The sequence below is a fragment of the Tachysurus fulvidraco genome, chromosome 5 (assembly GCF_022655615.1).
Source record: "Tachysurus fulvidraco isolate hzauxx_2018 chromosome 5, HZAU_PFXX_2.0, whole genome shotgun sequence".
Taxonomy (NCBI): domain Eukaryota; kingdom Metazoa; phylum Chordata; class Actinopteri; order Siluriformes; family Bagridae; genus Tachysurus; species Tachysurus fulvidraco.
The window spans coordinates 1,103,684-1,121,183 of record NC_062522.1 but is presented as its reverse complement, the minus strand read 5'-3'; the positions used below and the strand labels follow the sequence as shown (position 1 = coordinate 1,121,183).

Genomic DNA, 17,500 nt, shown 5'->3' with positions numbered 1-17,500 from the left:
ATAATAATAATAATAATAATAATGTTACCTCCCTGAGTATCCTCTTGGCTTCCTGCAGGACCTTGTCTGGGCTCTGTACACTACACAGAACCAGTGTACACACCACCACGTCCATAGAACCGTCCTCCACCTGCCGCAGGTCCTCAGCAGGCGCCACCATGAACCTTTCAAACTCCAGGTGTTGGCTGAGCTTCATACTGTTCTGCAGGTAAAGCTCGAAGTGCGGGTTCGGGTCTGTGCACGTCACCTTACAGCCGGCAGGAAAGTGCTCGAAGTTGACTCCGGTCCCGCAGCCGATCTCCAGCACGCGCAGAGGCCCGCGCGCCCGACCGAACCGAGCCATGTCGCGGAACAGCTCGCGCTTCCGCTCCTTCAGTTTCACGCCGTAACTAGCCGAGATCTTGTACATGAGGAACGGGAAAAAGCGCTTGTACAGTCGGTAGAGCCCGAGCGCCTCCGCGATCACTAGCGGGAGCGTCACGAGCTGCACCACGAGAGTGCACGTTCTCATAAACAGCGCCATGTCGTCTCCGTCCACCGGAAACCGAACTGTACGGTTTGTCACGAGCGGAGGAAATGAAACCTGATGGAAACGCGCGCGAGGACACCGTCACCAGAGCTCATAAATATTCATTGTACAGCTCTCAGACGCGTCCTGTGATTGGCTGAAGTCTGAAATTTAATATTGTAATGTGATCAAGTCAAATCTCTCAAAGTCAATGTCAAACTGAGATAATAAACCGGACTAAAGGTCGGTTTAATGACCTGCGTTTATTTCTCGTTCTGATGATCTGTGCAGGTTGTTCTAACACCTTATGTGGGGTTTAAACACAACAAACCTGTACTTATGTGGAAGGAAACATGGTATAAAGTTTCCATAAGTATGTACACCCCTAAACTAATACTGCAGCTTTTTATCTGATGACACACTTTTATGGGCCTTGAACATCTGGACCTGGTCACATCACGGACATTGACTGTTACCCCTCCTCTGTACTGGATTACATCAATACCACTTTAGACAGTGTTACTACTCAGAAACAGATCACCACATACCCAAATCAGAAGCCATGGATGAACAAGGAGGTGTACCTCCTGTTGAAGGCATGCAATACTCAGGCGACGCACAGGCCTACAGCACATCCAGAGCTAACCTGAAGAGGGGCATCAAAGAGGCCAAGCACTGTTACAAGCGGAAGATAGAGGAGCATTTTTCCAACTCTGACCCTAGACGCATGTGGCAAGGCATCGACCAAGTGCTTTGAGCGGCTGGCCCTAGCTCACCTGAAGGACTCTCTGCCTGGACTACTAACACCTCCAGCCTGGTCAAGAAGGCTCACCAGCGCCTCTTTTTCCTGAGGACACTAAAGAAAAATAAGCTTTCCTCAGATATCCTGGTGAACTACCACTGTGCAATAGAAAGCATCCTGACCAGCTGTGTCACAGTCTGGTACGGGAGCTGCTCTGTTGCAGAGCGCAGAGCATTGCAGCGGGTGGTGAAAACTGCCCAGCGCTTCACAGGGACTTCACTTCCAGCCATGGAGGACATCCAGAAGAAGCATCCTGTCTGCATCGAGCTCGCAGCATTCTGAGGGACTCCTCTCATCCTGCCCATGGACTGTTTTCTCTTCTGCCCACCGGCAGGCGTTTCAGGTGCCTCCGGACCAGCCGACTAAAGAACAGCTTTTTTCCTGGAGCTGTCTCTTTACTGAACTCTGCCCCTCGCTGATCATACTGTCAACGTCCTTCATACATTGTTACATCTTCCCCCTTACACTTTGTTATTGTGCTAATGGACTGTTTACAAACTATGCTCACTTGCACACTTGCTCTCTTTTTGCATTACTGCTCACCGTTGCCTTACCATTGTATATATCCACCTGATTTCTGTTTATAGTAACAGCAATATATTATATTAATAGCCATATATTTTGTTTATAGCACATACCATTCAGTAAATTTCAGTTTATACTAATAGCCTCCTGCATATTATATTCATAGTACACACACATCTGTAAATTACTTCTATATTAGCATTTTATTTAACTCATTTAAATCTTGTACACACTGTATATCCTGCACTGCTATTGCACTCTGGTTAGACCTAAACTGTGTTGTGTTGCCTTGTACATGTGTAATGTCAATAAAGTTGAATCTAATCTAATCTAATCTAATCTAATTTTCTTTTTTGTCAGAAAACATTCTACATCCATCTAAGAGTGACGAAGAGCATCAGAACACATCAGGTGACCCCACACACTTTAGCTGGATTCATGTGAGCGGTCTGGTGACTCATTTAAAACATTGATCTTCTTAAGGTTATAAGTGGAGTTCTTTTGGTGATGAAACATTGCTTTTGGAATTCTGGAATTATTCTATCTTTTGGGATTGGTCTCATTAGACTATAACACATTGAGCCCCTTGGTTTTATGTTTTTTTTTTTCAGAGAAAGTGCTTCATCTAGTCCACCCCAAAGCTCAGACATATGAAGGATATGAGACATTGTTGTCACATGAGAGAGTAATCAGTGTCAGATCTCCCTGTAGCTCCTTTGGACAGTCCTGTTCTTGGTGATGTCACTGTGCTTCTCCACTTTCTCTCTTAGCTGATGGTGGATTTATGCTGTTCCATGGTACATTCAATCATTTGTAAATCCTTTTATTCCCCTCTCCTGATCAGTACATTTCAATTAGTCCGATAACACGCGTGCTCTTTACTGCTTCAGTGGAACAAACCAAAAATATGTAAATAAGATCCTACAGAAACAGTTGGTCTTTATTTGGGTTTAATCAGAACAATGCTATTGTTGACATTCATTCATTCATCTTCTACCGCTTATCCGAACTTCTCGGGTCACGGGGAGCCTGTGCCTATCTCAGGCGTCATCGGGCATCGAGGCAGGATACACCCTGGACGGAGTGCCAACCCATCACAGGGCACACACACACTCTCTCATTCACTCACACACACACACACTACGGACAATTTTCCAGAGATGCCAATCAACCTACCATGCATGTCTTTGGACCGGGGGAGGAAACCGGAGTACCCGGAGGAAACCCCCGAGGCACGGGGAGAACATGCAAACTCCACACACACAAGACGGAGACGGGAATCGAACCCCCAACCCTGGAGGTGTGAGGCTACCCACTAAGCCACCGTGCCCCCTATTGTTGACATCTAATAAATATTTTTGAATATTTCTGTCTGCTTTATCAATTATATGGTGAGTTTGAGTTTCTGTCTGAAGCTCCAAGTCAGAGCTTGTGGCCATTTTTGTAGGCCACAATGTATTTTGTTGGGATTTTTAGTTGGAAACAGAATCTGTCGTTTATATGATGCAATAAAAACCAAAATGGAGATTGTGATTTGGAGTAATAACATCATGAATTTACACATAAAACATGAAAATGTAGGAAGTAAAAATAAGTTTGAAACATTTTTAACTAAATTGTCTAATTAATTTTAAATAATTACATCAATGGTTTAAAACACAGTCACGTAGTTCTGATTAAAAACACTAGATGGAGCCAAACTGCAATTTTATATCACTGTGACACATGTGACGTCATCAACTTTTAGAAATAATGAAGAATATGAATGACAATAATGAATAAGAAAATGATTATATGTTATATATTATTCATGTGATTTACGTCGGTAGCATAAAGGCCAATGTTCTACAGGCTTCCCTTACTGAGAATAATAATAATAATAATAATAATAATAATAATAATAATAATAATAATAATAATAATAATAATAATAATAATAATAAGCAGTAAGTTTCAGTCACAGATGTAAATATAACGAAGATGACTCTGATCTTCTGATGAACTAATGTCAGTTTGTTATAAAAGTGTGTTGTTTATAATTAATATGTAAGTATAAACTATTCTATGTATGTATTTTTCTTTATTTCTTTATTTCACCAATCCCAGTGGCAACCTGGAGTTCAACTGAAATTAAGAGTAAGTTAAAAGAGCTCACAAATATCAAGTACAAAGTAAAATAAAAACAGCATTTAATAATATGTCCAATAAAAGTGCCGAGTGCTTGAATCCGTTTATTATCCTTGAACAAGAAAACACACTGAATAAATGAACACATGAAGTTTTCCTGTCTGGGATTGTGGCGTTTCAACAAAAACATATTACAACCATTCGGCAGGTCAGGACGCCCTCTTGTGGTGTTAATAAACCAGAAACTGTAATTTACGCAAATTAATGAGGTAACGGACCTCAGGAGGACGCAGAGATACTGAAGCGCTCATACCAGATACATTGGATTTATTTCGTTTGTCTTTCTTCTTCATACCTTGTGATGTTTATGGATCTGTAAGATGTTACTTCTTAGTTTTTAGTATTTAGAGTTTTGAATGAACATAACATACTTCACACAATAAAAAGTAAAGTCAGGGCATTTTAATGAAGAACGGAAGTGAGAACATCATCCATGGTCACACTGTGATATATGATCTACGTTTTCTTATTTAGCTCCCAAACTTTGGAATAGTCTTCCTGATAGTGTTCGGGGCTCAGACACACTTTCCCAGTTTAAATGTAGATTAAAAACTCATCTCTTTAGTCAGGCGTACACATAATACATCCCATAATATTGTGCTCTATTACATCAGACCAAATGTACATTATCATAGTGCTTGCTAATATTATGAACAGCAGCTACATTAATTCCTCTCCACTTCTTCTCTCTTTCTACATCCCGAGGCATCCAGACATTGTAGCAGCTCTGATTGTCTTCTGTGTGATGAAGATTTTGGACCTCCACTGAGATGAGGACGACTCTGTGAGGATCCTGAGACATCTACAGATCTACCAGCTCCAGTTAGATTCTGCTGTACTAAAGAGGAGATGTGAACCCCATGTGGTCTTTTACATCACTACAACATTTATCAGACTGTATATATATATATATATATATAATCACACCCCCAGTGTCACCCAGATGAGGATGAGGTTATATAATCACACCCCCAGTGTCACCCAGATGAGGATGAGGTTATATAATCACACCCCCAGTGTCACCCAGATGAGGATGAGGTTATATAATCACACCCCCAGTGTCACCCAGATGAGGATGAGGTTATATAATCACACCCCCAATGTCACCCAGATGAGGATGAGGTTATATAATCACACCCCCAGTGTCACCCAGATGAGGATGAGGTTATATAATCACACCCCCAGTGTCACCCAGATGTGGATGAGGTTATATAATCACACCCCCAGTGTCACCCAGATGAGGATGAGGTTATATAATCACACCCCCAGTGTCACCCAGATGAGGATGAGGTTCCCCTTTGAGTCTGGTTCCTCTCAAGGTTCCTTCCTTTACCATCTAAGGGAGTTTTTCCTCCCCACAGTCACCTGAGTCACCTCAGACTTGCTCATTAGGGATAAATACATACACATTTATATATAACTAATATTAATCTGGGACTTTGTGTTATATTAATCTTTATATTATTATTTATAAAAACCTTTTGTTCTATGTTTATGTTCCTGTAAAGCTGCTTTGAGACGATGTCTATTATAAAAAGTGTTATACAAATAAACTTGTATTGAATTGAACTGAATAAAACCTGCACTATAGACCTCGGTGGATTCTGAAGCAGCAGAGAACTCTCCCCAGCAGCTCATAATAAACCTAGGAACGCAGGAGGATCTGAACGCGCGTTTCCGTGTGGAAGTGTGTTTGGTCATTTGCAGACGTTCCCTAAGAATTTTGCTGAGAGTCATCAATTATGCAGGTTGTCCGCGCGCACTGGGGAGGAGGAGGAGAGCAGCAACAATATGGCGACATCCGCAGTTCCTCCCGGGTTCTCTGGGCATCTCTAGCACCAACACACCTGAGAAGATTTGTGTGAAAGGTGAGCAGACTTTTTATTTTACTGTGTATTTCGTGTGGTGTGGTGTGTGTGTGTGTGTGTGTGTGTGTGTGTGTGTGTGTGTGTGTATGTATGTGTGTAGATATCTATCTATTTACATATATATATATATATATATATATATATATATATATACATACACACACACACATACATACATATATGGTGTGTGTGTGTGTGTGTGTGTGTGTGTGTGTGTGTGTGTGTGTGTGTGTGTGTGTGTGTGCTTACATATACATATATATTTATATAGGTGTGTGCGTGCGTGTGTGTTGCCCGGACGCCTCTGCCGCAGAGCAGTCAGTCTCTCTCTCTCTCTCTCTCTCTCTCTCTCTCTCTCTCTCTCTCTCTCTCTCTCTCTCTCTCTCTCTCTGTCTCTCTCTCTGTCTCTCAGTCTCTCAGTCTCTCACTCTCTTTCCCTCTCTCGTATCCCAACGTGTTCTCAGGCGGGGGATTTGCGCGCAGAGACGCGGACAGTACACACACACACACGCACACACACACACGCACACACACACACACACACACACACACACACACACACACACACACACACACACACACACACACACACACACACACACACCACTGCGGCTCTGGAGAAGTGTGTATGAGGATAAGGGTAAGGATGATGAGGGTGTTGCCCTGGCACTGGTGGTGTTAGTGTTTTTATCATTATTTCCAGTGGAATAGACGCAGAGCTTGTTGCGGGACAGGACATGCGGTGCAAAGTTTGGTGGGTGAGAGAGAGAGAGAGAGAGAGAGAGAGAGAGCTTAGTTTAGAAAGAAGAATTAAAAAAACCCTTCCAGTTCAGCGCGTGACGTTTAAGGCTTATTATTTCTTCGAATTTAATTTGATTCATGGCAATGTTATGCGCGCTATCTCTCTCTCTCTCTCTCTCTCTCTCTCTCTCTCTCTCTCTCTCTCTCTCTCTCTCTCTCTCTCTCTCTCTCTGAGCGTCACTTTTATTACCGGTAAAAAAAAAATTAAATAAAAAATCCCGGCCCGCCGCCCGACATCCACTAATTCTCCAAAAAAAAAAAAAAAAAAAAAAAAAAAAAAAAAAAATGAAGGCAGGACTGGGAGGTGTGTGATGTTGCAGGATAGTGGGGGAAAGGTGTGGTACTCGAGTGCACGAGACTCTAAAACATGTCTTAGAGTGTTTCAAAAAGAAATAAACTTTATCAACACGGTGAGGAAGAAAAAGGAGAAAAGGGAGAAAAAGGAGAAAAGGGAGAAAAGCGCCCAGTCCGTAGAGGAGATGTGGAGTTGTTTTGTTTGTGAATCAGTTGAAGCTTCACTGCAGTATTTTAGTCTAGAGACCGGCAGAACCCTCTACACATACGCACGCGCGCGCACACACACACACACACACACACACACACACACACACACACACACACACACACACACACACACACACACACAAACACGGGGTTGTAGACCAAAGAGCACTTGAATCTTATAACAGTGCATCTCTCTCTCTCTCTCTCTCTCTCTCTCTCTCTCTCTCTCTCTCTCTCTCTCTCTCTCTCTCTCTCTCTCTCTCTCTCTCTCTCTCTCTCTCTCTCTCTCTCTCTCGTGTGTGTTCTGAATGAGAGGTGTGCAGTGTAATGCTGTAAATGATGTAGCATGCTGATGATCCGGCGTTTCCCGGAAGTGTGTGTGTGTGGCTTATTTTCCCCGCACTAACAAAACCCTACAAATCAGTTTATGTCAGTGTAAAGCTATGGTGTAGTTGAAGTGATGGAGATAGTGGATAGAGATGTGGAGATAATGATGATGATGATGATGATGATGGGAAGAAGTTTCTCCTCATGATGTCCTCCTCGCTCAGCAGTGGCGCTGCTTCCTCATCAATTCCTCTTTTCCTCTCTTTTCATTCTACATGCACTTTTCTTTGCGCACTAGGATGCGTGCAGCAGGCGGACGGCGCGGGACAATCCGCGCGCGCGCGCGTGTGTGTGTGTGTGAGAGAGAGTGTGAGAGTGTGTGTGCGCTTTCCAGTCTCATAGAGGACAAATGCGGAGCGGAACAGAAACACTGCAGCCAGCAGGAACACCTTCACATAGCCTCCTGATTTCTGGCGCTTCACGACTGTTGAAATAAAACGAGAGTTTGGGGATATCATTTTGATCCCGTTTTACCGTTCGTGGATTATTTCTTGTGCACCGGCACCGTTAACACATCAGGGCACATGCACGTGAGTAGTAAACCACCGCACGCACTTTAAAAGCTGAACGGGGATGGATGGATGGATGGATGGATGGATGGATGAGGTGCACGGACACGCACTGCGCTGGCTGTAAATACATTTAATAGTAATAATAAATGCGACACTTTCAGGTTTAGATAGAACCCCGTGTGTATCGTAGTGTGTGTGTGTGTGTGTGTGTGTGTGTGTGTGTGTGTGTGTGTGTGTGTGTGTGTGTGTGTGCAGTTTGCATCATACGGTTTTTTAGATCACCTTGAGTGGCGGCTCCTTTAAACAAATCTGTGTGTGTGTGTGTGTGTGTGTGTGTGTGTGTGTGTGTGTGTGTGTGTGTGTGTGTGTGCTGTTACTGTATCCTGGGGAAGGAGATTTAGAGGTTGGCTTCGCCTTTTTGTAACCTGAACCTGCCGTTCTCCAGTCTGCACTTCCGGATGTTAGAAAGGCCTTCAGCCTGTCACGTGATCATCACTCGCTCCCTTTAATCCCACATCCTCTAATCAGCGAGCTGGAGTTTTATTTTTCTACTATTTTGACTACAGCATGCTTCTTTTGAGGATACAGGCCTTCTCTTCCTCCTCATCCTCCACTTCCTACTCTTTCCACTCCTCATCCTCGTGTTCTTCTTCCAATTCTTCATCATCTTCCTCCTCCTCCTCTTCCTCCTGAAGCATCCACACTGTACTGTTTTACAGGCGACTCACCACAAGACAACAAAACAAATTCAATAAAGAATTGTGTTGTGTTCATGAATTAATCATATTACACTTTATTTAATCTATCAAACTTTTTATTTGAACATTTACAAAGTGAATATGACTGTAGACTGCACCATTGTATAGACACTGTTAACCTTTAAATCAGCTGCATCCAGAGTGTAAAAGTGATTAACAAATAATCATTTAGATCTCAGGTGATCTGTTAGAGAAGTGTGCGGTGACGTCACAACCCATCGCTATGGTGACGTCACAAGACGTTTATTATGGTGTCACACAGTTAGAGAGTCTCCAGCGTGTCAGGGATTGTGGAAAACCTGAGCACAAGTAGGCCATGAAGACTGTTGAAGCAGCTCAGGGATGATGATGAAGGTCATGATGATGATGATGATAAAGATGCTAATTCTGTGTGATTTTCTACCGTTTATAATAATCGGTTTCCTAAAATGGAAAGGAAATATTTTATTTATTATTGTTGTAATTTTGTATTTTAATAACACTAATTTAAATCCAGGACGCTCTCTCTCTGTGTGTGTGTGTGTGTGTGTGTGTGTGTGTGTGTGTGTGTGTGTGTGTGTGTGTGTGTGTGTGTGTGTGTGTGTGTGTCTGTGTGTGTGTGTGTCTGTGTATGTGTGTCTGTGTATGTGTGTGTGTGTGTGTGTGTGTGTCTGGGAGTGTGTGTGTGTGTTTGTGTGTGTGTGTGTGTGTGTGTAATAAAGTTGATTTATTGATCTTTGGATCAAAAACATTTTTCTGAATCTTTGGTCCAACAATAAATCGATTCAGTATTTTTTGTTTAAATTCACTGATTTTCAAAAAAACCCCCAAAATATTTTTTCTCTTTTCAGATTTAAGTTAAGAAAAACCCCACACAATAACATGCTCCGCCCCCTGGGCTAACATTCATACATTCTAATGTTCTAGGTTGTAGTGAGTGTGGCTTTAAAGAGCTAAATGCTAACGGCTAACATCACAGACTGCAACTTTAAAATATGGCTTCAGATATTAATGAATAGAAAGATTATAGATCTGGATTGAGTGTTAATTAATGTTTGTGTGTGTGTGTGTGTGTGTGTGTGTTACTGCACAACATGGCAGCTCGTGTAATAACGAGCCCCACTTCTTACATCTCGAGTCTCGTGACAGTTTGTTCGTCTCACTGTGAAGATTCTGGCATTTGATTCATGATTCGTTAATTTTTAATTTTTTTTAAAGTTATAGCACAAAAATTATATAGCAAAAATAATCTTTGGACAACAAATTGATCAGATTCATGTTTAAACTAAACTATTTAAACAGTGAATTTATTGTAAATGTTTTTAATGTAGTTCAGGGTCAGAAACCATTTTTGTAAAACTGAATTAATTCGATTTTTTTGAAGAACGATTCTTCAGACGATTCGACAACTCAAACTTTCTGAATCAATGGAACATTATTTTATAATTCTTTTAAATGTTTTGAAATTATTTTTCATAATTTCTCTTGTTTATTTAATCTACCGTGTAATCGTCATGATTTGGATTGTCAGGAATTATAATATTGATTCATTAAGAACACTGAAAGCTGAGCTGTGTGTGTGTGTGTGTGTGTGTGTGTGTGTGTGTGTGTGTGTGTGTGTGCTGCAGTAAACTCTAAGAGCAGACTCTAAGCGGTGTGTAAAGCTGCTGTATGTGTAATTGAAGTATTGGCTGTGTCTCAGTCGGTGAGTGCGTCGTATAGCTGCACTTCAGCTCATCTGCAGGGCGTCACCACCGCCGACAGGCCGAATGACCATCGGATCCTTTCATTCGCGTTACCGTTAGTGGTTATTCTGATCTTCTGAGAACATCTGAGCCAGAAAATAAAGCATTTTACTCCAGAGAGATCAGATGCTTCTGCTGTCTGATGCTTCATGTGCACAGAAGGTTTGCTTTCACATTTATCTCCATTCACTGTGCAAAAAGTTTCATCCTTAATCTGTCTGTAATTAAGGAGTCTCAGCTTTCTGAAGGGTTCGGCCTGGAAAAGGAAGGCCAGTGTTGTAGGGCTCTAGATTTCTTTTAAGAATACTGACTTGTGAAAATGAGGTTATGTTCACACTAGCAGCAGCAACCTCTCATGTTGTTTGTTGCTTGTGGGCGTGGCCTGTGCCATTTTATGTCTTATTTGTTTACATGTTACACACGCACTTTATGCCAGATTTGATTAGCAAAACCAGCTAACTGTGCTAGCTACGTATGCTCTCCAGAGACACTAGCGATGTCTCACCATCTGAGTCCTTCAAAGTTTTATTTATTCTTGCTCACGTCTCTATACTCACGCGATGAGAGCTCGTATCTGATGAGAAGATATTTTATATTCTTGCAGGAATTAAAGAACTGAACAAACACTGCACAACATTCACGTCGGGATCTGAGACAAGGAATCGTTTGAAACGATCGTTTGGATTTGTTGCTTGTAAATTTACATTGAATTGAACAAATCTGGAACTGTGGCTCCATGTTGTATAAAATAACCTGCTGTGTTGTTAGCGTTTACTCTGAACAGTGATTCCGAGCTTCAGATCTGTGTGATGGTTTTTACATTACAGTAAACATCCTGCTTCAGGGTTCCTACGTTTAATGCTATTTTCATGATGTTATGTAATTTAGCGTAGCAGCTAGCATTAAGAGGAATCGGCCAGTTGTTACCGAACCCGTATGAACTGGTTTTGGTCTCTGGGTTTACATTGGAACTGAGCTGCTATGCTAATGATTAGCGATTGATGTGCTTGTTTTTTTTATTTATCATAATACACTGATATAACAGAATGATGATGATGATGATGATGATGATGATCAAGTGATTTTACAAACATGTAATAAGATAGTTTAGTATTTAGCTTTGTGTCTTTAAGATTAGCACTCAGTAGAGTTAGCTAGCTGAACTAGCGGGAGTCTTTGAGCAGATCGATGGTGATGAATTGGTTTATTTTCTATTTATTTCAAATGAAGTGATTTTTTGTAAATCAAGAAAGATTCCAGCAAAACTTTCTGAATCACTGAAATCTGTTAGTCTTAAAAATAACGTCATACCTCATGCCTCGAGAAAAAAAACATAGTTTAAATAGGAAGTTTTCCGCAACACCAGCAGTGTGATGTCAAAATGGCTGCTGAAATAAATATCACGTTTAACTGAGTTTATAGCAGAGTTTAGATGAATGATTATAGAGACATTAGTTGTTTGAATCTAGATCAGATTTACGACATTAAATCCATGTGTATTACATCACATGTGTCAGTAATGCAGACAAAACACATGCTGTCATGTTTCTTGTTTCTCTTTGTAGCTTAAACATGAAAAACCTTAAATGATGCAGTCATTCTTAAGTTCAACTGAATGCAGCTTAACATACAGTAGGGTTACCTACACGATACAGACAAAAGTATGTGCCCCCTGACCTCCACAGCCACACAGTTGTACTGAACATCTCTGTGTGTAACTGTAATGTTTTACAGAGTTCAAACCCTGCTCCATCATGACCAAGTCCCTGAGCTCCATGAAGACATTTTGTTGAGGTGAAGATCGGAGTAAAGAACTCAAGTGTCCTGTGCTGAGCCCTGACTCTTGACTCAACCCCACCGAACACAGACTGAACCCCAGACCTCCTCGCCAACATCGATGCCTGATCTCACTAATGCTCTTGTAGCTGAATCATCACTTGTCCCCACTGACACAATCCAACATCTTGTGGAGAACTGATTAGAACAGCAGAACTGGAACAAACACACACGATGTGTGATGCAGGGGGGCACTTGCTTTTGTCTGAATAGTGGAGCCACCCTACACAGGAGTCACAGCATTTTGACTGATGTGATCTTGTGCTTATTCAGTATGGTGATGTCACTAGAGAGGATTATAGCTTTATTAACACTAACATATCAGTGTAAATTCATTCACTTTATCTCCTGTGTGTGTGTGTGTGTGTGCGTCTGTGTGTGTGTCTGTGTGTGTCGAGAAGGAGACTCCTGTGTGTGTGAGTGTGTATGTGTGTGTATATGTATGTGTCTGTATGTGTATGTGTGTATGATGTGGTGAAGGAGTCTCCAGTGTGTGTATGTGTGTGTATATATGTATGTGTCTGTATGTGTATGTGTGTATGATGTGGTGAAGGAGTCTCCAGTGTGTGTATGTGTGTGTATACAGTATATGTATGTGTCCAAGCTGAGATTTTTTTCAGCTGAACGAATAAAGAGAGACTGCTGAGGGGACGAGTGTTTAGAGCTGAGAGAATAAAGAGAGACCGCTGAGGGGACGAGTGTTTAGATCTGAGAGAATAAAGAGAGACCGCTGAGGGGACGAGTGTTTAGATCTGAGAGAATAAAGAGAGACCGCTGAGGGGACGAGTGTTTAGAGCTGAGAGAATAAAGAGAGACCGCTGAGGGGACGAGTGTTTAGATCTGAGAGAATAAAGAGAGACCGCTGAGGGGACGAGTGTTTAGAGCTGAGAGAATAAAGAGAGACCGCTGAGGGGACGAGTGTTTAGAGCTGAGAGAATAAAGAGAGACTGCTGAGGGGACGAGTGTTTAGAGCTGAGAGAATAAAGAGAGACCGCTGAGGGGACGAGTGTTTAGAGCTGAGAGAATAAAGAGAGACCGCTGAGGGGACGAGTGTTTAGAGCTGAGAGAATAAAGAGAGACCGCTGAGGGGACGAGTGTTTAGAGCTGAGAGAATAAAGAGAGACCGCTGAGGGGACGAGTGTTTAGAGCTCTACACACTCAGATATGAACAGATATTGAGACCACCTATCTGAAGTGTTCTGGTTTCAATAAATTCGACAATGTTTACTTTTATGTGTCTCCTGTGTCTCCTCCGGTCCCTCAGAACCTGCTGTCTTGGATGGATTCTAAATAAAGAGGGCTCTGCTGCAGGATGACAATATGGCCGCCCCGCTGCTCGCACCCCCAGGCCCCGATAGCTTCAAGAAATTCACCCCGGAGTCTTTGGCCAACATCGAGAAGCGCATTGCTGAGGAGAAGAAGAAGAAACCTGTCAAACCGCGGTCTGACAGCAGTCATCGTGACGACGATGAGAACAATGGGCCGAAGCCCAACAGCGACCTGGAGGCGGGGAAGGGCCTGCCCTTTATCTACGGGGATGTCCCCTCGAACATGCTGGCAGTGCCCCTGGAGGACTTGGACCCCTTCTATTTGAACAAGAAAGTAAGTGAAATATCACCTCTTCCTTTCACGCTGTGGGTGTTTCAGGAAAACGGGTGTGACGGAATGATGGGTGTGGCTTTCTAATACAGGAAGGAAAACTCATTTAATGATTTGAATATGCAAACTATTTCTTTAGATAATTTGCATAGCTGTTGTGAAATATCAGTTAGACCTGAAAAGCTTGCTTTTACTTAAAAAACAAAATTCTCTCTCAATTTATTCTGTTTTATTCAAAAAATAAGGTTCTAACAGACTAAAGACTCGTATAAAGTTATACACACATTACTGCCTGGACCGGTCTGCATGGTGGTGGTGGCATCATGAGCTCTTGGTTGAGACACAGTTATGTCGTACTCGTTTCTTTTTCAATAACGGATTTAACGTCAATCTGTCAAGGTTTTTTTTTTAATCATTAAACTGTGACTAGTTTTTTTGTCACACGTTCAGCTTGTTAACCGTCATGTCTGCTTACACACCAGCTTCCTGATGACCTATAGTAATTCTGTCAGATGGGATTCTGGGATATTTAGAAAGTGACAGAAGAAAGTGAGAAATGTCTGAAAACCAGGATTACTAAAGCAGACGTTTACTTTATACTGAATATTTTTTATCACTTCATCATCTATCTTTCTTCAAGATAACGTTCAAATATAAAATGTGACATCCTGAACATTTACTGGTTAATTTACTGTTGCCATAACAACACTTTTATTAGTTCTAGCTAAATAACTAGACTACTTTTCTGTCTAGATTAGATTTATAATCCTCAGTAGTACAGGTGAAATCGAGCATCTACAGTCATTCCTACTTCAATGTTTACAGTAATCTCTTCATATTTGCTTTAAAACGATAATAAACAATAAAGATGTGGTGATAGAATAAAACTATAAGAAAGAATAACACAAGAAAAGAACTTGCTGTTCATTTGCAAAAGGCCAGATGTTAGAGATGCTCTGGAATAGAATAATTTAACAACCCTGATTTGTGTGTGAAAAGAATAGAATATGAATAGAATTAAAATATTTGAATCCTGATGTTAGCTCCGAGTTCTGGCCCAGTTCGGTTTAACGACCTTCACTTTCTTTCTGTGTCTCGTTGCTCTTCTGTGCACTTCTTCTTCTGTGTTTTTAGATTTAACTCGTACGGCTAGAGGTCAGTGTGGAAAAGAATTTCTTTCTGCTGAGTCATTTATGTCGCTTGAGTAATCCACTCACTCCATCAGAGGAGGAAAGTGTGTTCTGATTAGCCGTAGCTAGCTGGCTGTGTTGGGTTTCTGGTCATGTTCCCACCCGGTGAGCACAGAACCATGCGGCGGTTCGGCTGCAGGACGCGAGGAGGCACGTTTACATTTCCACCAGAGGGGACGCCAAAACGTCCGTTAACACACAGCAAGCTCCTCCTCCACGTCCACTCACTGATTATTATAATTATAATTTAGTCACCGGCTTCTGGCACTTATTTAATTAACTCCAGACTTATAAAATGTCTATATTGGATGTTTAGTTCAACATTTCTTAAATAATGTGTTCACTGAATCACCACCACACGGGATATTTATTTGTTAAAAAAAATTATATATAAACGTATTATTATTTTGTTGGAATTGTGGAAGCTTGAAAATGAAATAAAAATAGTTTTAAATAGTTTTAAATGCTGGTGTACAACTGTGTGATTTTTATTCCGTCAGCAGTGTAGGCTGTGATGTGATGTCTTAACACTGCCACCTGCAGGTGTGGAGCAGTGTGGAGTCACAGGGAATGTGTGAGCTCAGACTCATGAAACTGGTTTCTTTTTCACATAACCCTCACAGATGGTGTGTGAACATTACATACATCGAAGACTTGCAGACTCCTACAGAGGGACGACTGAAGGTTCAACGTTTTTTTATAAGCATAGAGATAATAAAACTATATTGCTTTAAAGATGATGCATTATTACAATTCTATAATGTTTTAAGATCAGGATCGATACATACAGCAGTGTATCGTCAAGTCATTTCAACCATATATAGCGTATATATAATGTATTGTGTGTTACACGGGGTGTTGTAATGTATTGTGTGTTACACGGGGTGTTGTATTGTGTGTTACACGGGGTGTTGTATTGTATTGTGTGTTACACGGGGTGTTGTAATGTATTGTGTGTTACACGGGGTGTTGTATTGTGTGTTACACGGGGTGTTGTAATGTATTGTGTGTTACACGGGGTGTTGTATTGTGTGTTACACGGGGTGTTGTATTGTGTGTTACACGGGGTGTTGTAATGTATTGTGTGTTACACGGGGTGTTGTATTGTGTGTTACACGGGGTGTTGTATTGTGTGTTACACGGGGTGTTGTATTGTGTGTTACACGGGGTGTTGTATTGTGTGTTACACGGGGTGTTGTAATGTATTGTGTGTTACACGGGGTGTTGTAATGTATTGTGCACAACAGCAATCGACTGAAATGTTAGACAGTGTGTGTAAAGAGCAAAAACAGTGTAAACAGTTTGATGGATGTACAGTATATTTCAAGAGTGTGTAACTGGTGTAGGTTTGTGTGGTCCATACAGTTGATGTGCATGTGTGTGTGTGTGTGTGTGTGTGTGTGTGTGTGTGTGTTGTGCTCGGTACAGTTCAGTTCAATTATTAAGGAGTCTGATGGCTTGTGGAAAGAAACTGTTACACAGTCTGGTCGTGAGGGCCGAATGCTTCGGTACATTTTTCCAGATGGCAGGTGGGTGAAGAGTGTGTGTGAGGGGTGTGTGGGGTGAAGTGTGTGTGTGGTCCACAATGCTGTTGGCTTTGAGGATGCAGCGTGTGGTGTAATTGTCCATGATAGAGGGAAGAGAGACTCCAGTGATCTTCTCAGCTGTCCTCACTATCCACTGCAGGGGCTTTTTTTCTGAGATGGTGCAGTTCCCAAACCAGACAGTGATGCAGCTGCTCAGGATGATCTCAGTAGTCCCTCTGTAAAAAGTAGTCAGGATGGGGGGAGGGAGATGGGCTTTTCTCAGCCTTCATAAGAAGTAGAGACGCTGCTGGGCTTTTTTTGGTGATGGAGCTGGTGTTGAGTGACCAGGTGAAGTTCTCCGCTAGATGAACACCAAGAAATTTGGTGCTCTTGACGATCTCTACAGATGATCCGTGGATGTTCAGCGGAGAGTGTTCACTCTGTGCTCTCCTGAAGTCCACAACCATCTCTTTAGTTTTATCAACATTCAGAGACAGGTTGTTGGCTCTACACCAGACAGTTACTGTAGCTGTTGCACCTCCTCTCTGTATGCTGACTCATTTTTCTTGTTGATGAGACACACCACAGTCGTGATGATATGGTTTGATCTGTGCATTTCTGCACAGTTGTGAGTCAGCAGAGTGAACAGCAGTGGACTGAGCACACAGCCCTGAGGAACTCCAGTGTTCAGTGTGGTGGTGTTGGAGATGCTGTTCCTGATCCAGACTGACTGAGGTCTCCCAGTCAGGAAGTCCAGGATCCAGTTGCAGAGG

At 41.9% G+C, this 17,500-nt stretch overlaps 2 protein-coding genes across 12 annotated transcripts in view; one reads left to right on the top strand and one right to left on the bottom strand.

Moving 5' to 3' along the window:
- Window positions 1-591, bottom strand: part of LOC113649515 (putative methyltransferase-like protein 7A) — a 6,764-nt gene extending 6,173 nt beyond the window's left edge. For 2 of the 3 annotated variants that reach the window (XR_007140615.1, XM_027157337.2), the window contains exon 1: window positions 29-591. Coding sequence is in view for 2 of the 3 variants with exons in the window: in XM_027157337.2 (XP_027013138.2) it covers window positions 29-523 (495 nt within the window). In the remaining variant the exon portion in view is untranslated. The remainder of the gene's footprint in view (window positions 1-28) is intronic. The other variant, XM_027157336.2, reaches the window with a different exon arrangement.
- Window positions 592-5,754: 5,163 nt separating this feature from the next.
- Window positions 5,755-17,500, top strand: part of scn8ab (sodium channel, voltage gated, type VIII, alpha subunit b) — a 94,817-nt gene continuing 83,071 nt past the window's right edge. For 7 of the 9 annotated variants that reach the window (XR_007140613.1, XM_047813994.1, XM_047813991.1 and 4 more), the window contains exons 1-2: window positions 7,821-8,112; window positions 13,677-14,014. Coding sequence is in view for 8 of the 9 variants with exons in the window: in XM_047813994.1 (XP_047669950.1) it covers window positions 13,733-14,014 (282 nt within the window). In the remaining variant the exon portion in view is untranslated. Of the gene's footprint in view, window positions 5,891-7,819; window positions 8,113-13,676; window positions 14,015-17,500 lie in introns of those variants that run through there. The other 2 variants (XM_027157279.2, XM_047813988.1) reach the window with 2 other exon arrangements.